Consider the following 18,053-nt stretch of genomic DNA (forward strand, 5'->3'; position numbering starts at 1 on the left):
ATTTTAAATAACTTGGTTTAATAGTTATTTACAGAGTATGGAAGACTTGCAATGGAAGAGATCTACCAGAAGCCGTTTCAAGTAAGTGTTTTCACACTTTAAAAATGTCTCTGTGTGAAGCTTCAAGCCCAAGGACACGACAAACTTCCTTAGCACCAGTGCCAAAACAAACTATTGGCATAACATCAGCTTTTTTTTTTTTTTTTTTTGTAATGTATTGCAAGTTGAAGTCAGTCCCTCTGCTACTCTTTATTTCATGTAGACAAGTTAAGGTGCTTTATTTTTTGAAGTGACTAGTTTGCAAGCTAGTCACTTCAAAAAATAAATATTTGCAGTACTATTCATACTGTTGGTTACAGTATACTGTTTTCCTGTGTGATGGCTTTTCTACCAATTACAATATTACTGGCCTTTCACAAATTTTGCCTCACTTTTACTTGGCACTTCTGTTTTAGGCAAACATTTTTATGAAACAGTTGGGCAGATAATGGCTTCCTCATATATATATATGGGTGAAACATACTATATTTGGCTTATATCTGTCCTTCTAATCTAGAATCCACCTAGGAGACATTTGTTAACATCTGGGATATTTTTGATTGTCACAGTTTTGAAGGATGTTTAATGCTACTGGCAGGTAAAGTAGAGATCAGAAGCACTTTGCTGTAATGCAAGGGCAGCCATGAACAAGTAATTATCTCATTCAAAATGTCAGTAGTGCTGAGAAATTAAACATTGTATGGATAAAACATTTGTGAAAAATGTCTCTTTAATACCAAACTTATAATCAGTGTAGAATTAGCCGTCTAAAAGTGCAGTTGTTATAGTTGTATAGATTAACAAAATTGTGCTCTAAAAACCCCAATATACTTTTGTTCATTTTTGGCTTTGGGTGTTGTTCCACAGATGGCTCCTTGTGTGTTCTCAAGTGGAGCTGATTAGTTGGTGCAAGGGCTGGGAACTTGCCTTAGGTGGGCCGTTGATGAGAACCACAAGGATTTGGTTACTATAACCATTTTTATTTTTAAATTTTTGGTTCTGGGGATTGGACCTCAAGAATGCGGTTGTGCATTCTATCCACTGAGCTGCTCATTATAGCCTTGATTAAGGTTATTTATGGAAAGAAGTTTTCAGGGTCCTTAGTATTCTGTAAGAAGTGATTCGTATTTTTCTCTGTATGTAGACGTTAATGTTTTTGATTCGAGATTGGAGTTATCCTTATGAACATTCGTATGGTTTGGAAGGTGGAAAACAGTTCCTTGAAAAGAGACTGCAGGTAAGCCCCATACAGGGAGAGGAAAACATATGCCTCAGGCCAGGCAAAGGGGTGGGCTTTCTGGACTACCTGACGTTACTGTTTATTCTCAGGAAGAAATGAATTGTCCCCGTGTAGTCAAATGATGTGTAGGTGATGAACTCTTACCAAAAAAGATAGTCTAAAATAAAAAATAAGAAACAGTTACTCCTCTGTTGAGGGAACTACCTACCAGTAAATATTCAAAGACTGGTGTTTTTGAAAGTGACTATTATTGTTGTTGTTGTTATTGTGTGTGCCTGTGGTGTGTATCTGGGTATATACATGTCACGGTATATGTGTGAAGATCAGAAGACAACTTTGTTATAGATGATTCTCTCCTTTTCCCTTTACATGGGTTCTTGATACCATACTGTGGTCATCAGGCTTCTGTGACAGCCACTTTATATGCTGAGCCATCTAGGCTTTTTAAAAAGACCCAGATATCCTTATTCCTATGTAATATGTTTCATAGATCATTCCTGGAAAATTACCTCATGAACAAGGTCATGATCTATATCCCTCAGTATTTCCTGTGGAAATACTCTGGTGTTTCCAGAACACATCTCCACATCCAGAAGACAGTGGAAAGAGATCCTTGTGTTATGTGCCGGCTCACAAGAGTTTGTCTGTTTGTGGTATAAAACATTTCATTTCCAAACCATACTCAGACAGTTGGGGCACAGTATGATTTTCTTATTCTTAAAATCAGGTTAATTCAATAGATTATTTGAAGGCATTTTCAGACCTTTGAGGAAATTTATCAGTTCTGGTTTTTTTTCCTGGTTATTTAGAAGAAATCAACATATATTAATCATGCTAACTAAACTCTGAATTTTGTGCTTCAAAGAAAAGGTCTTAAAGTTATTACAGTGATACATCCAATCACAAAATTATTCACATTTTAAATGCAGCTTGATGAGTTTCTAAAAAGGATCATAGCTGTATAATCATTTTGTATAACCCCAAATCACCTAATTCCATGTGCTTACCTCACTATCATTTTTAACAGATTTTGTTTTTGTACTTCATACAAAGTACACATAAAACAAGGATCTCGGAGATCCGTCTGCCTCTGCCTCCTTAGTGCTGGGATTAAAGGTTTGCATCACCATGCCTGGCTCAGAATATATTCTTTTGTGTCTTACTTGTTCAGTCTTTTGTTCCTGAGATTAAACTATATTGTTGCATATAGTTTATTAGTTCTCTCTTACTACTGTACAATATTATGCCACTAAAAAGCAGCCTTTCATTCTGTTGATGAATACTTAGGTAGTTTGCAGGTTTTATGACCAGTGCATGTTTTGTTAGAATGGGCTTTTGGAAGAATATTTGGAAGAATGCATGAATTAATTAATACCTGGACATGCAGGTATGGAGTATTGGCATTGGCATATACCCTTAATCCCATCACTGAGGAGGCAGAGGCAGGTGGATTACTTATGAGTTTGAGGCTAGTCTGATCTACATAGAAGGTTCCAGGCCAGTCAGGGTTACATAGTAAGAGCCTGTCTTAATAACACCCCCCCCCACAAATCTAGACATGCTAGTAATTATTTACCTACCTACCTATTTATTTGTTTGCTTGTTTATTTATTTTTCAAGACTTTTCTTTCATGGGCTGGTGAGATGTTTTAGCAGGTAAAGACAGTTGCTTCTAAGCCCAATGGCCTTAGTTTCATCTCCCATATAATGGAGGGAGAGAACAATTCTTGAAGGTTGATCCACGTATGTGCCATAACACACATGCCCTCCCTATGCCTATATGTATGTGCACACATACAAAAGAAAGCTAAATAAAATGTAATAAAAGTGTTTTTAAAAGAATGTTCTTAAAGAAGGTATGTAGCAGTCTCTTCCTAAAGATCTGATGCTTGGCATAAATAATAATAATTGAGATTACTGAAAATTTTACTCTGTTTGGTCTGGACAGGAACTCCAAAAAAAAAAAAAAAAGTATATGTTTGTGTGTCTGTGAGTGCAGGGAACTTAGAGGCCAGAAGTGTGGGATGTCCTGGAGTTGAACTTACAGGCAGTCTTCTGGACTCACACTGGTTCTCTACCAGAGCAGAACCGCCACTCTAGCCCCACGCTGGAGCTCTGATGGTTTTTCACTTTGCTCCAAGGCTATCTTAATCTCTTAATCTCAGGCAGATTAATGTTCTGCTTTTTTGGCTTCATATTTTGGCATAAGTGCTTTCAAGGCAGATTCTTTATTAGTTTCTAAGTTATGATCACAACTTGTTATTCAAGTATTAGGTGTTGTGATTAGTTATTTGTATGTTTTGGAATTTCAGACAGCTTTCTCTATAGAAAGAAAATGCTTTTCAAGTTGATAAACGCAACTAGAAATAAATTTGTAATAGTAGCAAACAAAACTTCCTTCCAGTGCGGTGTAGTCTGAGTTTAGTGTGCATGTATGGAGATACGGATGTGTGTTCTTTTTAAAATTAAAAAAAAAATTGCAACTCTATTTCTTCTTTCAGGTAAAACAAAATCAGCACGAAGAACTACAGAATGTCAGGAAGCACATCCACAATTGTTTCTCAAATCTTGGTTGCTTTCTTCTACCACATCCTGGTCTCAAAGTTGCCACAAACCCTAGTTTTGATGGACGACTGAAAGGTGGGTATTCCCATGCTTGCTAAAACTACTACTAGTCAGCAGTTGCAAGTTTGTACTCTGTTTTCTTTTGTTTTTGAGATTATAATCTAATTACAGTATTCTCTTTCCTCCTTTCAAGTCCTCCCATATACCCCTCCTTACTCTTTTTCAAGGTTATTTCCTTCTTTTCATTGTTACGTGCATATAAGTATGTGTATATAGTTATCTGTTTCTAAACATAACTGCTCAGTTTGTATATTACTCACGTATGTTTTCAGAGCTGAACATTTGGTACTGGACAACCACTTGGTTTGCTCCTCTTTGAGGAAGACTATTTCTCCCATTCTCAGCATTCCATTTGTATTGGTTCTAGCTTGCCTTTGGTTGCTTTGCCCCTCTTTAGCATAATGATTAACCATATCATAATTTGGTCTTGCTGAGGATTCATGTCCTGCAGCTTCTGAGGGCTGAGAGCCTTTCACAACTTCCTGTGATTACAGTCTGCTTAAAAAAAAAAAAAAAAAAAAAAAAGCCTTATTGTTTTATTGAATTGATGGACTCAGAATTTTCGTGTGTGTGTGTGTGTGTGTGTGTGTGTGTTGGGATTATTTTAAGTGTGATGGCAAAGGGATTGAGATTGATATGATTTACATGATAACTAGAAAAACACTAATACTGAAATTTAATAATAATAACCCTGTATGGTTTGCTTTTTTTGAAAAAGGTATTTTAGTTACTATAGAATTCATTTTGAAAGTTCACCATTTGAGCTGAAAAAAAATTACTGGAGAATGGGAGAAATGGGATAGAAGAGTACTAGGGTTTTTCTTTTTTTTCTGTAGGAGACATGTCATATTTAGATGAACTTTTTAGAAAAAAGAATCTACTTAAGTAGTAGATTCTGTGTGCTCTTCATAAACAAAATTTCTTGAACTTTTGTCAGTGAGGACTTGTTGGTGTTTTTGGTCTAATATATTGGCTAATTTCATGTCCATCAGATATTGATGACGACTTTAAACGGGAACTTCGAAATCTGGTTCCATTGCTGCTTGCTCCTGAAAATCTTGTTGAGAAGGAGATAAGTGGATCTAAAGTCACTTGTAGAGATCTTGTAGAATATTTTAAGGTAGGTAAACTCTAAGCTAAATGGCTCTGTCTTAAAAGAAATGTAGTTAACTTTTAAAATGTCTTTATGGACAAGAGATTTACTTTCTACCAAAATAAATGTATGCTTTTCTGCCTTGAATTCATTATATCAACATTAAGGACTCAGCAGGAGCTGGAGAGATGAGTCAGTTGTTAAAAGTATTTGCACAGTCTTGAGGACCTGAGTTTGCATCCTAGACACCACAGAACAAGCTAGCTGTCTCACGTGTTTGTGATCTGCTTCTAGAGGGTACAGACAGTAGGACTAGGGCTTGCTGCTTACTAGGTCACTGGGAAACTATGAGACCCAAGTTTAGAGAAAGACTGCAAAGCATAGGAGCATGAGAGGAGAACACGTACTTGTAGTCTCTGTGTAGTAATATAGGGGTGTTGAATATACCCAGACATGAGTGCACATAAATGCTCACAAGCAGAAGTGCCTGTCTGCACGTGGGATGCACAAACACATTAAGTAAACTCTTTTAAAAAGGTTATAGCACACTGTGTCTTCTATGCAGTAATACTATTTGTTCTCAGAATATACTTTTCTGCATCTCTTATGTGGAGAGATGAGCCATTCATCATATTGTAACACAGCTCTGCCAGTGCAAATCATACCTGGAACTGGCTGCGTAATTCTATATCCCAAATTCTCACAAAAGTCTTCCCATAGAGTTCTGAGACTAACAGGAGTAGCTAAAGTTACCTACACTGTAGAAGGGTGGGGAAATACAGCTAGTGAAGTTAATGAATTTTTGCTTAATGGTTAGATCACTTTCATGCAGTTACTGTTGATGAATTAAGTTTGAGTCAGTAGGAAGTTGAGGTGAAGACTCCTCTTCGAATGCCATAAACTGGTCCTCCATCCTTTTATTGTATGAGAATTTCGTATTTGTCTATAGTGAGTGTTGATTAAATCTGAGCTATATTCCCTGGCTACAGCTCATCCTCTAGCCCCTCACCACTCTCCCCTTGAACCATCATGCACTTTTTTTTAAAACCCAGTGTTAACAGCATGCCTAGTGCTTTGTATTTAATTAATTGCTTGCTCCCTGAGATTCTTACTGTTAAAAGCAAACCCTCATGTGTACCAAAGATGATACTGTGTAACTTTGCCTCCAAATTATCCCTGATTGGCTAAATAAATGTCTACAGCTGGGCAGGGCAGATGTGAGGTAGCAAAGTGGCCTAGATGAGAAATATGTACAAGTATTTATGGGCTATTGGATGAGAAGTAGCCCAGGAATTGTTAGAGCAGTTGGCATGGGATGTGGGGCTGGGAGGTAAAGATAGCTTAGGGGTTAGTTTCTGCCCAGCCCCAGAGTTTAAGGCATATTAAAATGTAACAGGTATCTGTGTCTTTATTGATACGGTAGCAGGTTAAATAATTAACCACAATAATCTATGGATTAATAATAAACATTAATAACCCATTTTATATATAACAACCCAGTCTTATGCTTTGACTACAGATTAGGATTTCTTTTTCTCTTGAGTTCAAATATTTAAAGTAAAATGATAGCCTTTTTAAAAAATATCTATTTGAAGTATTGAAGTTGGGAAAGAATTAAAGATTTCTTTTTATAAAATAGATGGCATTTTATCTACAAAACTTCTAAATGTGATGGAAAACTTTTATATGAGTTGGAATTATATTTAGAATGATTCTTTAGAGTATTTTATTTGGCAACAAGTCTATATGATAATATTCAGGACGGGAGTGACTTTGTTGTAATAGGATGTATAAGTTTTAAGGCCTAGAACTTCATTTTCGTGGTGTGAACTCCTAATGATATTTTTTTGGGGACATAGTATCAAATTGCATTGTACAACAATACAGTGAATCTTTTGTCTTTTTAGGCGTACATTAAAATATATCAAGGAGAGGAACTGCCACATCCAAAATCCATGCTCCAGGTAAGAATAAGAACATACGTGTGCATTGGGGTATGTATGTGTGTGTGGTGTGGTTGTAAGTGTTTGAGGGAGAATTAAAATCGTGGCTCTAGAGGGATATAGAAAATAGAGAACATGTGTTCTATTGCATACAAAAATTATATATGTTGAAGATAACATGAATTCTAAAGTTTGTATTTAATTTTTTTTTTATAGATATAACTGCAAATAGTAGACCCTGAGCATGTATTGACTGCTAGAAATATCAGCCTTGGTACTTCATCTTCAAATCCTAAAAGTATACAAAAATGTTTTTGCATAGGATGGTATATTATAGGCCCCTCTGAACTAAAATGCTTTTGCCCTGAGTCTTTGATAAAGGGCTTTTGCTTGAAATATGGATTAGTTTCATTTGCTAATAACAAACTGCTTCTAGGGTGGGTAAACTTTCTCTGTGTGTGTTTGTGCTTTTTGGGTACTGTTATTTGTATTCATTTTCTATATTTCAAAGTTTACCACTTTGGGCAATTCCTCAGTTTAATACAGTATCTGTATTAAAGCTAATGCAACAAAAAAGTTTTATGTATTTGGAAATGACTAGTGTGAATCTAGTTGTTCATACAAGGAATTCTTGATTCCCAAGAACTTAGCACATTTTGAGTATACATTATCTGTTTATCTCTATTTCCTGAGCACATGTGATATATTGTCTACAGTCTGTTTTAACACAAATTGCAACCAGACAGGGAGTCCTGTTAAGCCTGTGTTATATCCTTTATACTGATATGCCCTTCCAAAGGAAAGTAAAACCAGAGGCTGATATTTTTTCTGTTCATTCCAGAATGATTTGTTTTATATAACCTATTGTGTTAATAGGAATTTACAGTCCTAGGGTGTTTTTTTTTACAGTGATGCTATATTGAATTTTATGTTTTAGGCAACAGCTGAGGCTAATAACCTTGCTGCAGTAGCGGGAGCAAGAGACATCTATTGTAAAAGTATGGAGCAGGTTTGTAACGCATGTTTAAGCTTTAGCTAAATAAGAGTAGGGGATGTTTTATATTTAAAGTAAATAAACTAATTTGCACTCCTTACATATTGTCGTGCTATATTTTTCTGTAATTGTCTTTTTATGGTCTCTGCTGGAATAAACTGTTAGAAAGTGAGTCATGTGGCTAGCATGCAGGATACATGAATGCTGCTGTTGTTTTTTCTCTTAATTCAGAATTAGCAGCCTGAAATGAAAGTAACATTACCTTGAGACCAATAGCAATTTCTGCACTAAGCTTGCTCATCTTTGAAACACTGTGTTATGTGTTCTTTAATTGATTCTCTTGCTAGTAATCTGTTGTGCTGCTTTGGTTTACTAGTGGATAAAGAGAACGCAGAGAGAGAGGGCAGTGTAAATACTGTGCCTTCTGTTTTGGTGGTTTAGTCACATTTGGAAAATTATTTGCTTGAGCCAATGTCTTAGTTTAGATTTCTGTTGATGCAACACAGCACTATGACCAAAAGCAACTGGGGAGGAAAGGGTTCATTCAGCTTATACTCCATATTGTTGTTCATCACTGAAGAAAGTCAGGACAGGAACTCAAACAGGGCAGAACCTGCAGGCAGGAGTGATGCAGAGGCCATGCAGGGGTGCTGCTCACTGGCTTGTTCTACTTGGCTTGCTCAGCCTGCTTTCTTATAGAACTCAGGACCACCAGCCCTGGGACCAGGGATGGCCCCACCTGCAGTGGAATGGACCCTCTCCATCAATCACTGATTAAGAAAATGGCCTTTTGGCCTGATTTGTGGGGCATCTTCTTAATTGCTCCTTTCTGATAACGCTAGTGTTTATGTCAAGTTGACATAAGACTAGCCAGCATAGACAGTTAACATAGGATATGATTACTTACGCATTATTATGTTCAAGTTGAGAATAGCTATGTAAGTGCTTTAAGAGACTAAAATCTGTGAGCAGGGAATGCTTTCCAATTCTTCTAGCAGGTGATCTCTCTCATTATAATTTGGCTTGTACAGGTATGTGGTGGTGATAAGCCTTACATTGCACCTTCAGATTTGGAGCGAAAACACTTGGATCTCAAGGAAGTGGCGCTTAAACAGTTTCGTTCTGTGAAGAAAATGGGTGGAGACGAATTCTGCCGTCGGTATCAGGACCAGCTTGAAGCTGAAATTGAAGAAACCTATGCAAATTTTATAAAGCACAATGATGGCAAAAATATCTTCTATGCTGCTCGTACCCCTGCCACACTGTTCGCAGTCATGTTTGCTATGTATATAATCTCAGGACTGACTGGCTTCATTGGCCTAAACTCTATAGCCGTCTTATGCAACCTTGTCATGGGGCTAGCACTGACGTCCCTTTGTACGTGGGCATATGTTAAGTACTCTGGGGAGTTCAGAGAAATTGGAACAATGATTGATCAGATTGCTGAAACACTATGGGAACAGGTTGGTATCTGTCTTTTGGCTTTGCAGTGACTGATCTCACTTCTGTGTGATTTCCAGCATCCCCTTCGTGCCTTATCTGTACACCTGCTGTTTCCTCTACATGAGGAGGGACAAGAGGATAAGAGTTTGGTGGGGTTTTTGGAGGGAGTGGTGGTAATAGTATTGTTTAGATTTTGATTTAAAGTAGAGTCTAATTCAGTTATTCATCATTATAAGTTTACTTTGGTTAGTTTTAGTCTGTAATATCTTTGGTTGATTATTGGTTATAAGCCTGATGATTATGCCAGACAGTGGACAGGGCTACATTTACTAATAATGTTTTTTTGACCAAAGAAAATATTTTCAATGAGTAACTTTAAAGGTAAGAAAAAAAGTTTGGAAGTACAGTCAGTGCTTTGGTGAGGAAAATGAATTTTTTTCCTAACCAATATTATTAACAAGAAGCAGTGTAGGAGAACTATGTTGGTCTTCTGTGAAGATGGTGGCAGTTGTTTGTAGCACTCTAAGGAGTAACCTCACAGAGACTTCTTTCCAAAGAAACGTTGACATGTATTCCATGGGAATACAGTGAAGAGAGCAGAACAGCATAGACAGAGAAAACAGCATCAACTTTAACCTTTACCTTAGCCAGAGTCCAGCCAAGCTGAAGTCTCTTGCCTAGCAAGTATCTGTTAAGGAAAGCTGTTGTATATATTTCCACCCTGATCGTTTGAGCATAGATAATTTCTCTTGTGGTTGTTGTTAAAATGATTTTCATCAGGTACCCAAACATCATCTCATTGTATGGAGGAGCAGAGTGAAAGCTGTAGTTTTTACACATAGTGTTACAGGTGTTTTCCGTGCCATTTCTGGATCAGTGAGGGTCTGGGCTTGTTAGAGATTAGGATGTGCAGGTTCATGTTTGTTTTGCCTTTCAGCTCAAAGACTGAAGGATTCAACCTTTTTTTTTTTTTTTTTCTGGAGAAAAGTGCTAACACGATTATGACTATATAAACTAATGGTTCTCAACCTTCCTAATGATGTGACTGTTTGCTACAGTTCCTCATATTGTGGTGACCCCTCAACTGTAAAATTACTTCTGTTGCTACTTCATAACTATACTTTTACTACTGTTATGAATCATAATGTAAAACTTCGGGGGGGGGGGGGAATAGAGGGTTGCCAGAGGGTTCGTGACTGCAGTTGAAACACTGGTATAAACTAATCCGCTCTATTAATTTGACTTTTTTCTCTTTTAAAAGTACTCTCTTTTTTTTGAGACCAGGTTTTTTTCATGTAGCCTTGAGTGTCCTGGATTGGCTTTGTAGACCAGGCTGCCCTTGAACTCACAGAGTTCCACCTGCCTCTGCCTCCCTGAGTGCTGGGATTACAGGTGTGTGCCACTGCGCCCAGCTTAAAACTACCCTTGAGTATTAATATCTCTTTTGGAGTTTGTGTTTGGACATTTTAAGTTCAAATTTTTATCTATTAAAATCAGTCTTACTGCGTTCTTGTCTTTTGATAGTTTCTAATAGAAGATGGATTAAGAATTATCTCCTCATCACTGCTTTAAAAATAATCTGCATTTTTGAACCAATGCTATTTTTCTCTCCCCTGGCTCTTAATAATAAACAGTGTCTTTTGAAATGCTTTTTGTTAGCATTGACTGTAGGACTTTTGAGGTGCCATTATTATAGAGCAGTTTCATGGGAGAGTCTCAGTTGTGTAGTTATTTTCAGTGTAAGATAGTGAGGTGGGAGCCTCAAGTCACGATCCCAAGTCAGAGAAGACTTGCGCTGTGTTCAACAAGCCTTGTCTAAAATTTCTTTGCATTTCTCTTTTCCTTTGCTTCAGAGGAGTCCCAGGAAGGTGAGAAACCTACAAAGTCTAAAATTCTTCTAGTCTTGAACTCAAGCTTCCAGGCACTCTGAGTCACTTTCCTAACACATCACTCCATGTTTTAGGTGTTTTCCAAACTGTTTGAAGTTACTAGACGTCGAATGGTCCATCGTGCTCTTTCATCAGCACAGCGACAGAGGCTGTCGTCCAACAACAAGAAGAAAAATTAGACAGTATTTTTAACTTTTTTCTCTATCTGAAGTGTTCACACTTATACATGTAGGACAATAAGCAGGACCGTCTGGGCCGGTCTGCATAAATGCTGTATACATACCAGATTTGATGCTGCATAGAGGGTATGGATTGCACATCCGTCTCATAGGATTTGTAAATGGTTTGAATGAGAGGAAAGTAATTTTTGTTGCATTATAAAATGTCTAATTGCATTGTTGTTAATATCATAACTTTTTTTTTCCTTTTTGGGAGAAGCATTCTTTTATTTCTCACATTCCTGATTATTTTTGTCATTTATTTGAATTGAATTTTTTATATCTGTTCTATGTACTCTTTTTTTACCTCATGTTTTTGTTTGTTTTGCACATTTCTCATACCACAGGTATTGAAGCCCCTGGGTGATAATTTGATGGAGGAAAACATAAGGCAGTCTGTAACAAACTCTATCAAAGCAGGCCTGACTGACCAGGTGTCTCATCATGCCCGATTAAAGACAGACTGACAGTTCATCTCCTCATGGACTCCACTCTCCCTTTTTTTTCATGCTTGCTGTACAATGAGAACTCAAATAAAAATAAACCAAAGTTTACAATCAACTGTAGAAGTAGTTTAGTATAACTGGCTTCACAGATGGCTGCCACAGAGTGTGAACCTTGTTTGTTGGTTTTCAGCCTTCTTTTGATGTCTCCTTAGACCCGGAGATTGGCGGAGGAGCATTAGTTTATCATGCACATTTGTGCCATGTTTAATTCTTCTCTTTCTTTTTACTGAATTTAATGTTAGTGAAATTTGTCTTATGTAAAAGGATATTTCAGGGAAATATTTTAAGAAATCTATTTAGAGTCTCTTTAATATAGTGTCCCATTGAAGTTTTAATTTTTAGAGAATTTATGAATCACTGTATCAAGAATCAGATCAGATTGACAATGAAGCCTTTATTGAGCCACTACATTAAAAGTGTATATTGCTTTACTGCCTTCAATGCCAGTATTACATAAATGCATGTATCAGAAACTTCACAGAAATCACATGACAACTCTTGTAGCTAAGAAGGTAACTCTGAGGTGTACATTTGTCTTGCCTTTTTAAACTTGTAAACCTGCCCTGAAAGAAGATGCATTATCTGGGAAACTGAACTGTCTTCTTACAGTTTAGCCTTCATGTACATAAAATATGCCATTAATTTTATTGGGGGAGAAATTCCATCCAAAATGTTGCCTACAGCTATGAGTTAAGAGTGTCTGTACAGTGTGTAGCTTTTATTTTCTAAAAATCACAGGTAGGGCATGTATATGAATTATAAATATATAAATACAATTTTGTATTAAAAGTTTTGTAGTTTATGGCAAAATCTGGTTCTGTGGTAGGCTAATAAGTACAGTCCCCGTGAAAGGAATGTTTGTGGCTCATGTCAGTGTGTGAATGCATAGACAATTTGAAGTTTTGATATATTTGTGATATTTATCTTCCTTGAGCACTGCAGTCTCACCCCCAAGAGAATTCAATGGGAATGTTTTATTGTGACTTGTCCTCTGTTGCATTTTAAAGTTATTTCCTGTAATTTATTTTCAGTACATAATTAAAAATTTGTTGTATATATAAAATGAAACTTGTGATTCTTTTTTAAGGAATTCTTCAAGTCTGTATCTCACCAGATAACTTGTTTTTGTTCATGCTGAAAGGAGTGTGGGTAAGGATACACCTAGGTTAGAGCTCAAGGTGGTGTACCTCAAAGCTATGCTCGTGAAAAGTTATTTTTCTGTGTCTGAATATGTAAAGAATATTTTTTGTGATCGCCTGTTTGGGAATTTATTTTCTTCCTCTTCTCTCCAGTCTTTCACCCCACCCCGATCTTGTGAGAGAGAGAATGTCTGTGTGCGTGTGTGTTACATGCAGAGCTACCTTTTTTCAGTACTTTTTATAACCTCCTTACTGAGACCTGGTAAAGTAAAGAGAATTCAAACGTTGCGTTGCATGCATGAAAGGTCTGAATTTGCCTTGGTTGGTACATCTTAACTCCCACTCCTATTCCAGTCCTGCTTTTGTATGGATTGTGTTTGTTTCCATTTGTAGTAAACTGCTGCTGTTCTTACACAAAAAGAATCCATCTAAAAATTCTCTTTTATTTCTCTGACCACTTTGTTTTATGAATGCTGTAAACTGTTTTTATGAATGAAAAATAAAAAGTTTGTTGTATACTAACAACTGTTCTGAAATTAAGAACTTACAGATTTACACTCCTCCACTTCCCCCCTTCAAAGTAAAGTCTAGACCTTTGGACTCCATAGTAGTTCTTGCTAAAAACACTATTTTCCCTCAAGAATTCTCTTCAGGACTTCAAGAAAGCACCTTACTTTCCTCTGGAAGGCTCTGGACATTGTTAAGCAAGAAACAGTGAAAACGAAAACCAACAAAATGGATTAAAGATAAAACATTGAAATAACAACTTTGGTATTGGTGTATTTTCTGCGGTACAATTTCTTTTCTTTTTTTTTTTTTTGAAGCATTAAGGGTAGAGTTTGGATCCCAGAACCTACCTAAAACTGGGGTCCTAGGGCTCCTATGACAAGAAGGGGGTGGGAGTGGGGGTGGCATGGAGACAGGAGAATGTCTGGAAGTTCAGGCCAGATAGCCTGGTATCTGCAATAAAGACACTCCCTCATGGTGCAGGCAAGAATGAGCCCATACCTGAAATTGTCACCTGACTGCCACACACAAAAGTATTCACACATCAAAGAATACTTACATCATTCGTTTTTCTCCCCCTCTTTCTCCCAAGTGGCCTTTTAGGTAAGAATTTGCTGTTTTGGCCAGGTAGTAAGTAGGCATTTTGATTAGCTGCTTAGTTGCTACTGTGGTGTATATCCATTGCACACTTTTAGGGTTTGGCTTGAAAATTTATGACCCGAGTTCTGTCCTTCTAACAGGAATGAGCTGATGGTTTTCTGTGCCTGCCTTTGCTTTGAACAATGACAGAGACCTTTATATTTCTTTTAAAAGCTTCAGGCACTATATTCTGACCTGACAAATCTGGCCTGATCTACTTCCCAGCCATGGAGCTCATTACCTGTCATCTAATTCTCACCATGTTGCCTCCTTTTTTCCATGTTCTGATGAAGATTTCTTTGGTATGAGAATCTCTCCCCTCTCTCCTCTTCTGCCCAGCTGTAGGTTGTTCAGCTCTTTATTTAACCAATTAGGTGATGGAGAACCATGCTTTACAAAACACTGACTCAGGAGATGCTTCATATGACAATATGACAATACCAGAGTCGGAGCTGTAACCAGATCTTTGGGTACAGAAATCAGCATTTGAATACACAGCACAAAAATATCACCCAATAAAAGTTTTTTCTCTTATAGTAATAAACTATACAATAACAGGAAAACTATAAGGTAAGAATTACATTCACAATACCTAGTCCATTTGTATTTGGCAACCTTGGAGAAAGTATTCTGTCTTTTGGGCTCAAAGTTCTATATTTAAATAATTTTCTATCATAAATTGCAATTCTATATTCTTTTAGACATTAAAACATTTTTTTAAAACTAAATAACTTAAGCTTAATTGTGAGACTATCTAGTTTTTAACCCCATCAGAGACCTGAGAAAGATAGAGTAAGCAGCTTCCTAACTATGTAGAGATGACAAACAGCTGGCTCCCTGGACAGTCATCCAAGGTTCCTTTGCAACATTGGAGCATCTGTCTTCTTCCTTCTGGGCCAATATAAGACAGACTTTTCTGTGAAGCAGGAATTATGAAGGACATGCCTACCTTGTCTTGGAAAACCTTGGCAGTTGACTTCCTCCACGTTCTGTTTATCCACAGCTTGGATAGCATGCTGTCTGCAATTGAAGTAAGGACAGGGTTTCGTTTTGTTTTTTCCTTTCCTGCTGGCAGCTTGCTACATTTGAAGCAAACTTTATAAAGAGGTGCTTCAGTGCCCACCTTTTTCGAAGTATGGGGGTGCTTCCAGGAGCAGACACGTCAAAAAAGCCTTTTATTAAGAAAACATCTTTAAATGCCACATTCTGTAGACCCCTGAGGTTTTTGAAGTGTAGGATATCTGAAAAGGCAAGTTTGTTTCTAGCTATTTACTATTTAACTTTGAAAACATTTATAGGAGGCTAAGTAAAGCTTATTTCTGTAATCAACCAAACTAGCACCTAACCAGAAACTTGATTGGCTGACTACTATCTTGTATTTTTTAAATTATCCTAGACAGTTTGCAGTAGTAGCTTTCAAAAACTAGAGCTCTACATTTTTAAATGAGTTGACCTTAAACAAGACTTGAAACATATCTACAAATAGATATGAATATATCTATGAATATATGTTATGTAGTAGGAAAATAAAACTAAATTTGCATCAAAATACAAAAATCCATACCAATGTAAAATATTTGTTAATTTGTTAATGCTCTTTGAAAGTAAATTCAGTAATTATCCTTTTATTCTATCATTCCTACATCTTCCCCATTTTCATCCCTTCTCCCCTCCCACCCCTTTTCCCCTAGCACTAGATAGGAAAGAAAGGATAGAGGAAGGAAAAAGAAATCCCTGACTCTAACCTCCTTTACTTTGTTTCCTCTCTGACCAAGACCATTAACAACTTGAAACCAACTTCCCTTAAATGACAACAAACCCATCGAATGATCCAAAACCACATACCACCTCTTGGGAACAGGGCATAATTCTTTTAAAATTGCTTCATGCTGTCTGGAGGTAATGTTCTCTTTTGGGGATCCTAAGAAAATCGGGATATTGGTCAAGCCTTAAGAAAGCCAGCTACAACATTTGTTGCCCAGTCTTCATGTGATGGGAAAGTGCAGGCTTTAACTGAAGTCCTCCCTGGAACAGTCTTGAGGCTGGACAATAGCTGTTCTGATGTTGTTCAGGGTGCAGATTTTTGAGGAAAGCGCTATTGAGGCAGTCTGTAAGGCTAGATCACCCAGGCCACTTGTCTTCTTTGGTGTCTGGTCCAAATGTGTTTATATTCTATAAATAAAATTTTAAAGGAAGTACACATTTCTGCATTAACATGTATGGAATGTACAGTGTGTACAATTCAGTTAATTATGATTTTCTGCTCTTTGTGAAGGTGAAAGGCATCAAACTTGATAAGTTTGTTTGGAATGTATAACCAAACTGTAATATAAATTTCTATCCATGTCATATGAAAAGATGGCATATAAGTCATGAGAACTCTGTAGTCAACAAGATTTATTGGCTATGCAGACTTTTTTTTCATTTTTTAGCTATTTTTTTATTAATTACAGTTTATTCACTTTGTATCACACCTGTACCTCCCTCCTCCTTCCCCTTCCAATCCTACCCTTCCTCCCTTTTCTCCCATGTCCTTCCTCCAGTTCACTGATAGGAGAGGTTCTCCTCCCCTTCCATCTGATCCTAGCCTATCAGGTCTCATCAGGACTGGCTGCATTGTCTTCCTCTGTGGCCTGGTAAGGCTGCTCTCCCCTCAGGGGAAGGTGATCAAAGAGCCAGCCACTGAGTTAATGTCAGAGACAGTCTCTGTTCCCCTCACTAGGACCCCACTTGGACAATGAACTACCATGGGCTACATCTGAGCAGGGGTTCTAGGTTATCTCCATGTATGGTCCTGGGTTGGAGTATTAGCAATACCTACACACAAATCCAGCGTTACAGAAGATACTAAAAGGAAAAATACAACTTAAGAAAACAAACTACGTTCAGGAAATAAATAACCTCACTACAGCAAGGCAGAGACATTTTTATGTCTCAGCCAGTCACAGAGGTATTCCCAGGTAGAGGGATCAGTATATAGGTTGCTTGTTTTGTTGTTGTTCTTGGATTTTTTTTCTTTCTGTTTGCAGCCAAGATTCTCATGAGGTCTCTTCTGGTCAAATCTAACTTTTATTACTTTTGAAGAAATCCATAGCTTTTCTGCTATTGAAACAAAGGCTAAACCTTTGTTTTTCTGCCTTCCATTCTGAAGTTAAGGCATTCTTAAAATAAACAGGTTGGTTTAGTTCAGCACTTTTATTTTTTTTTCCTGTAATCCAATGTCTCTCAGCAGCTGTTGTTTTTTGCTCATTAGCATTTAAAAATTCTAAAGTTAATACAACATTATGTAATTTATCTCTGGGGGGGTCTTTGATACCCTTTCTGTTTAGTAAGTATCTCTTTTAAAGTATGATTAGGTCTATTTACAACTGCTTGTCCCGTAGGATTATGCGATACACCTGTAATATTTTATAATATGCAAAAACTTATATTTTACTGAAGACAAATGTTAGAGCATTGTCAGTTTTAATTTGATCAGGTATCCTCATAACTTCTACTAAATGTGGGATTACAGAATCAGCCTTTTCAGAACTTAAAGCAGTTGCCCATTGAAATCCTGAATATGTATCTTATAGTTTGGTGCATAGCCTTTAATTTTTCAAACTCTGTATAATGAAGCACATCCATTTGCCAAATTTCATTTCTTTGGGTACCTTTTGGGTTACTTCCTGAAGATATTGGAATTTGGATATACAAAGAACAAGTGGGATACTTCCTCATAATGAGATTCTATTATATAGGATATTAAGTTAGGTCTGAAAATAATTTACCATTATAT

The 18,053-nt window shown here is 37.0% G+C and overlaps 1 protein-coding gene across 5 annotated transcripts in view; it reads left to right on the plus strand.

Moving 5' to 3' along the window:
- Positions 1-13,654, plus strand: part of Atl2 (atlastin GTPase 2) — a 49,990-nt gene extending 36,336 nt beyond the window's left edge. For 2 of the 5 annotated variants that reach the window (XM_021634347.2, XM_021634350.2), the window contains 8 exons: positions 25-81; positions 1,184-1,276; positions 3,781-3,919; positions 4,897-5,024; positions 6,905-6,961; positions 7,878-7,949; positions 8,966-9,397; positions 11,832-13,654. In XM_021634347.2, coding sequence (XP_021490022.1) covers positions 25-81; positions 1,184-1,276; positions 3,781-3,919; positions 4,897-5,024; positions 6,905-6,961; positions 7,878-7,949; positions 8,966-9,397; positions 11,832-11,951 — 1,098 coding nt within the window. In that variant the 3' untranslated portion in view covers positions 11,952-13,654. Of the gene's footprint in view, positions 1-24; positions 82-1,183; positions 1,277-3,780; positions 3,920-4,896; positions 5,025-6,904; positions 6,962-7,877; positions 7,950-8,965; positions 9,398-11,230; positions 11,246-11,340; positions 11,572-11,831 lie in introns of all 5 variants that reach the window. The other 3 variants (XR_009584517.1, XM_060364063.1, XR_009584519.1) reach the window with 3 other exon arrangements.
- Positions 13,655-18,053: the final 4,399 nt, after the last annotated feature.

This window comes from Meriones unguiculatus, chromosome 1 (assembly GCF_030254825.1).
Source record: "Meriones unguiculatus strain TT.TT164.6M chromosome 1, Bangor_MerUng_6.1, whole genome shotgun sequence".
Classification (NCBI taxonomy): domain Eukaryota; kingdom Metazoa; phylum Chordata; class Mammalia; order Rodentia; family Muridae; genus Meriones; species Meriones unguiculatus.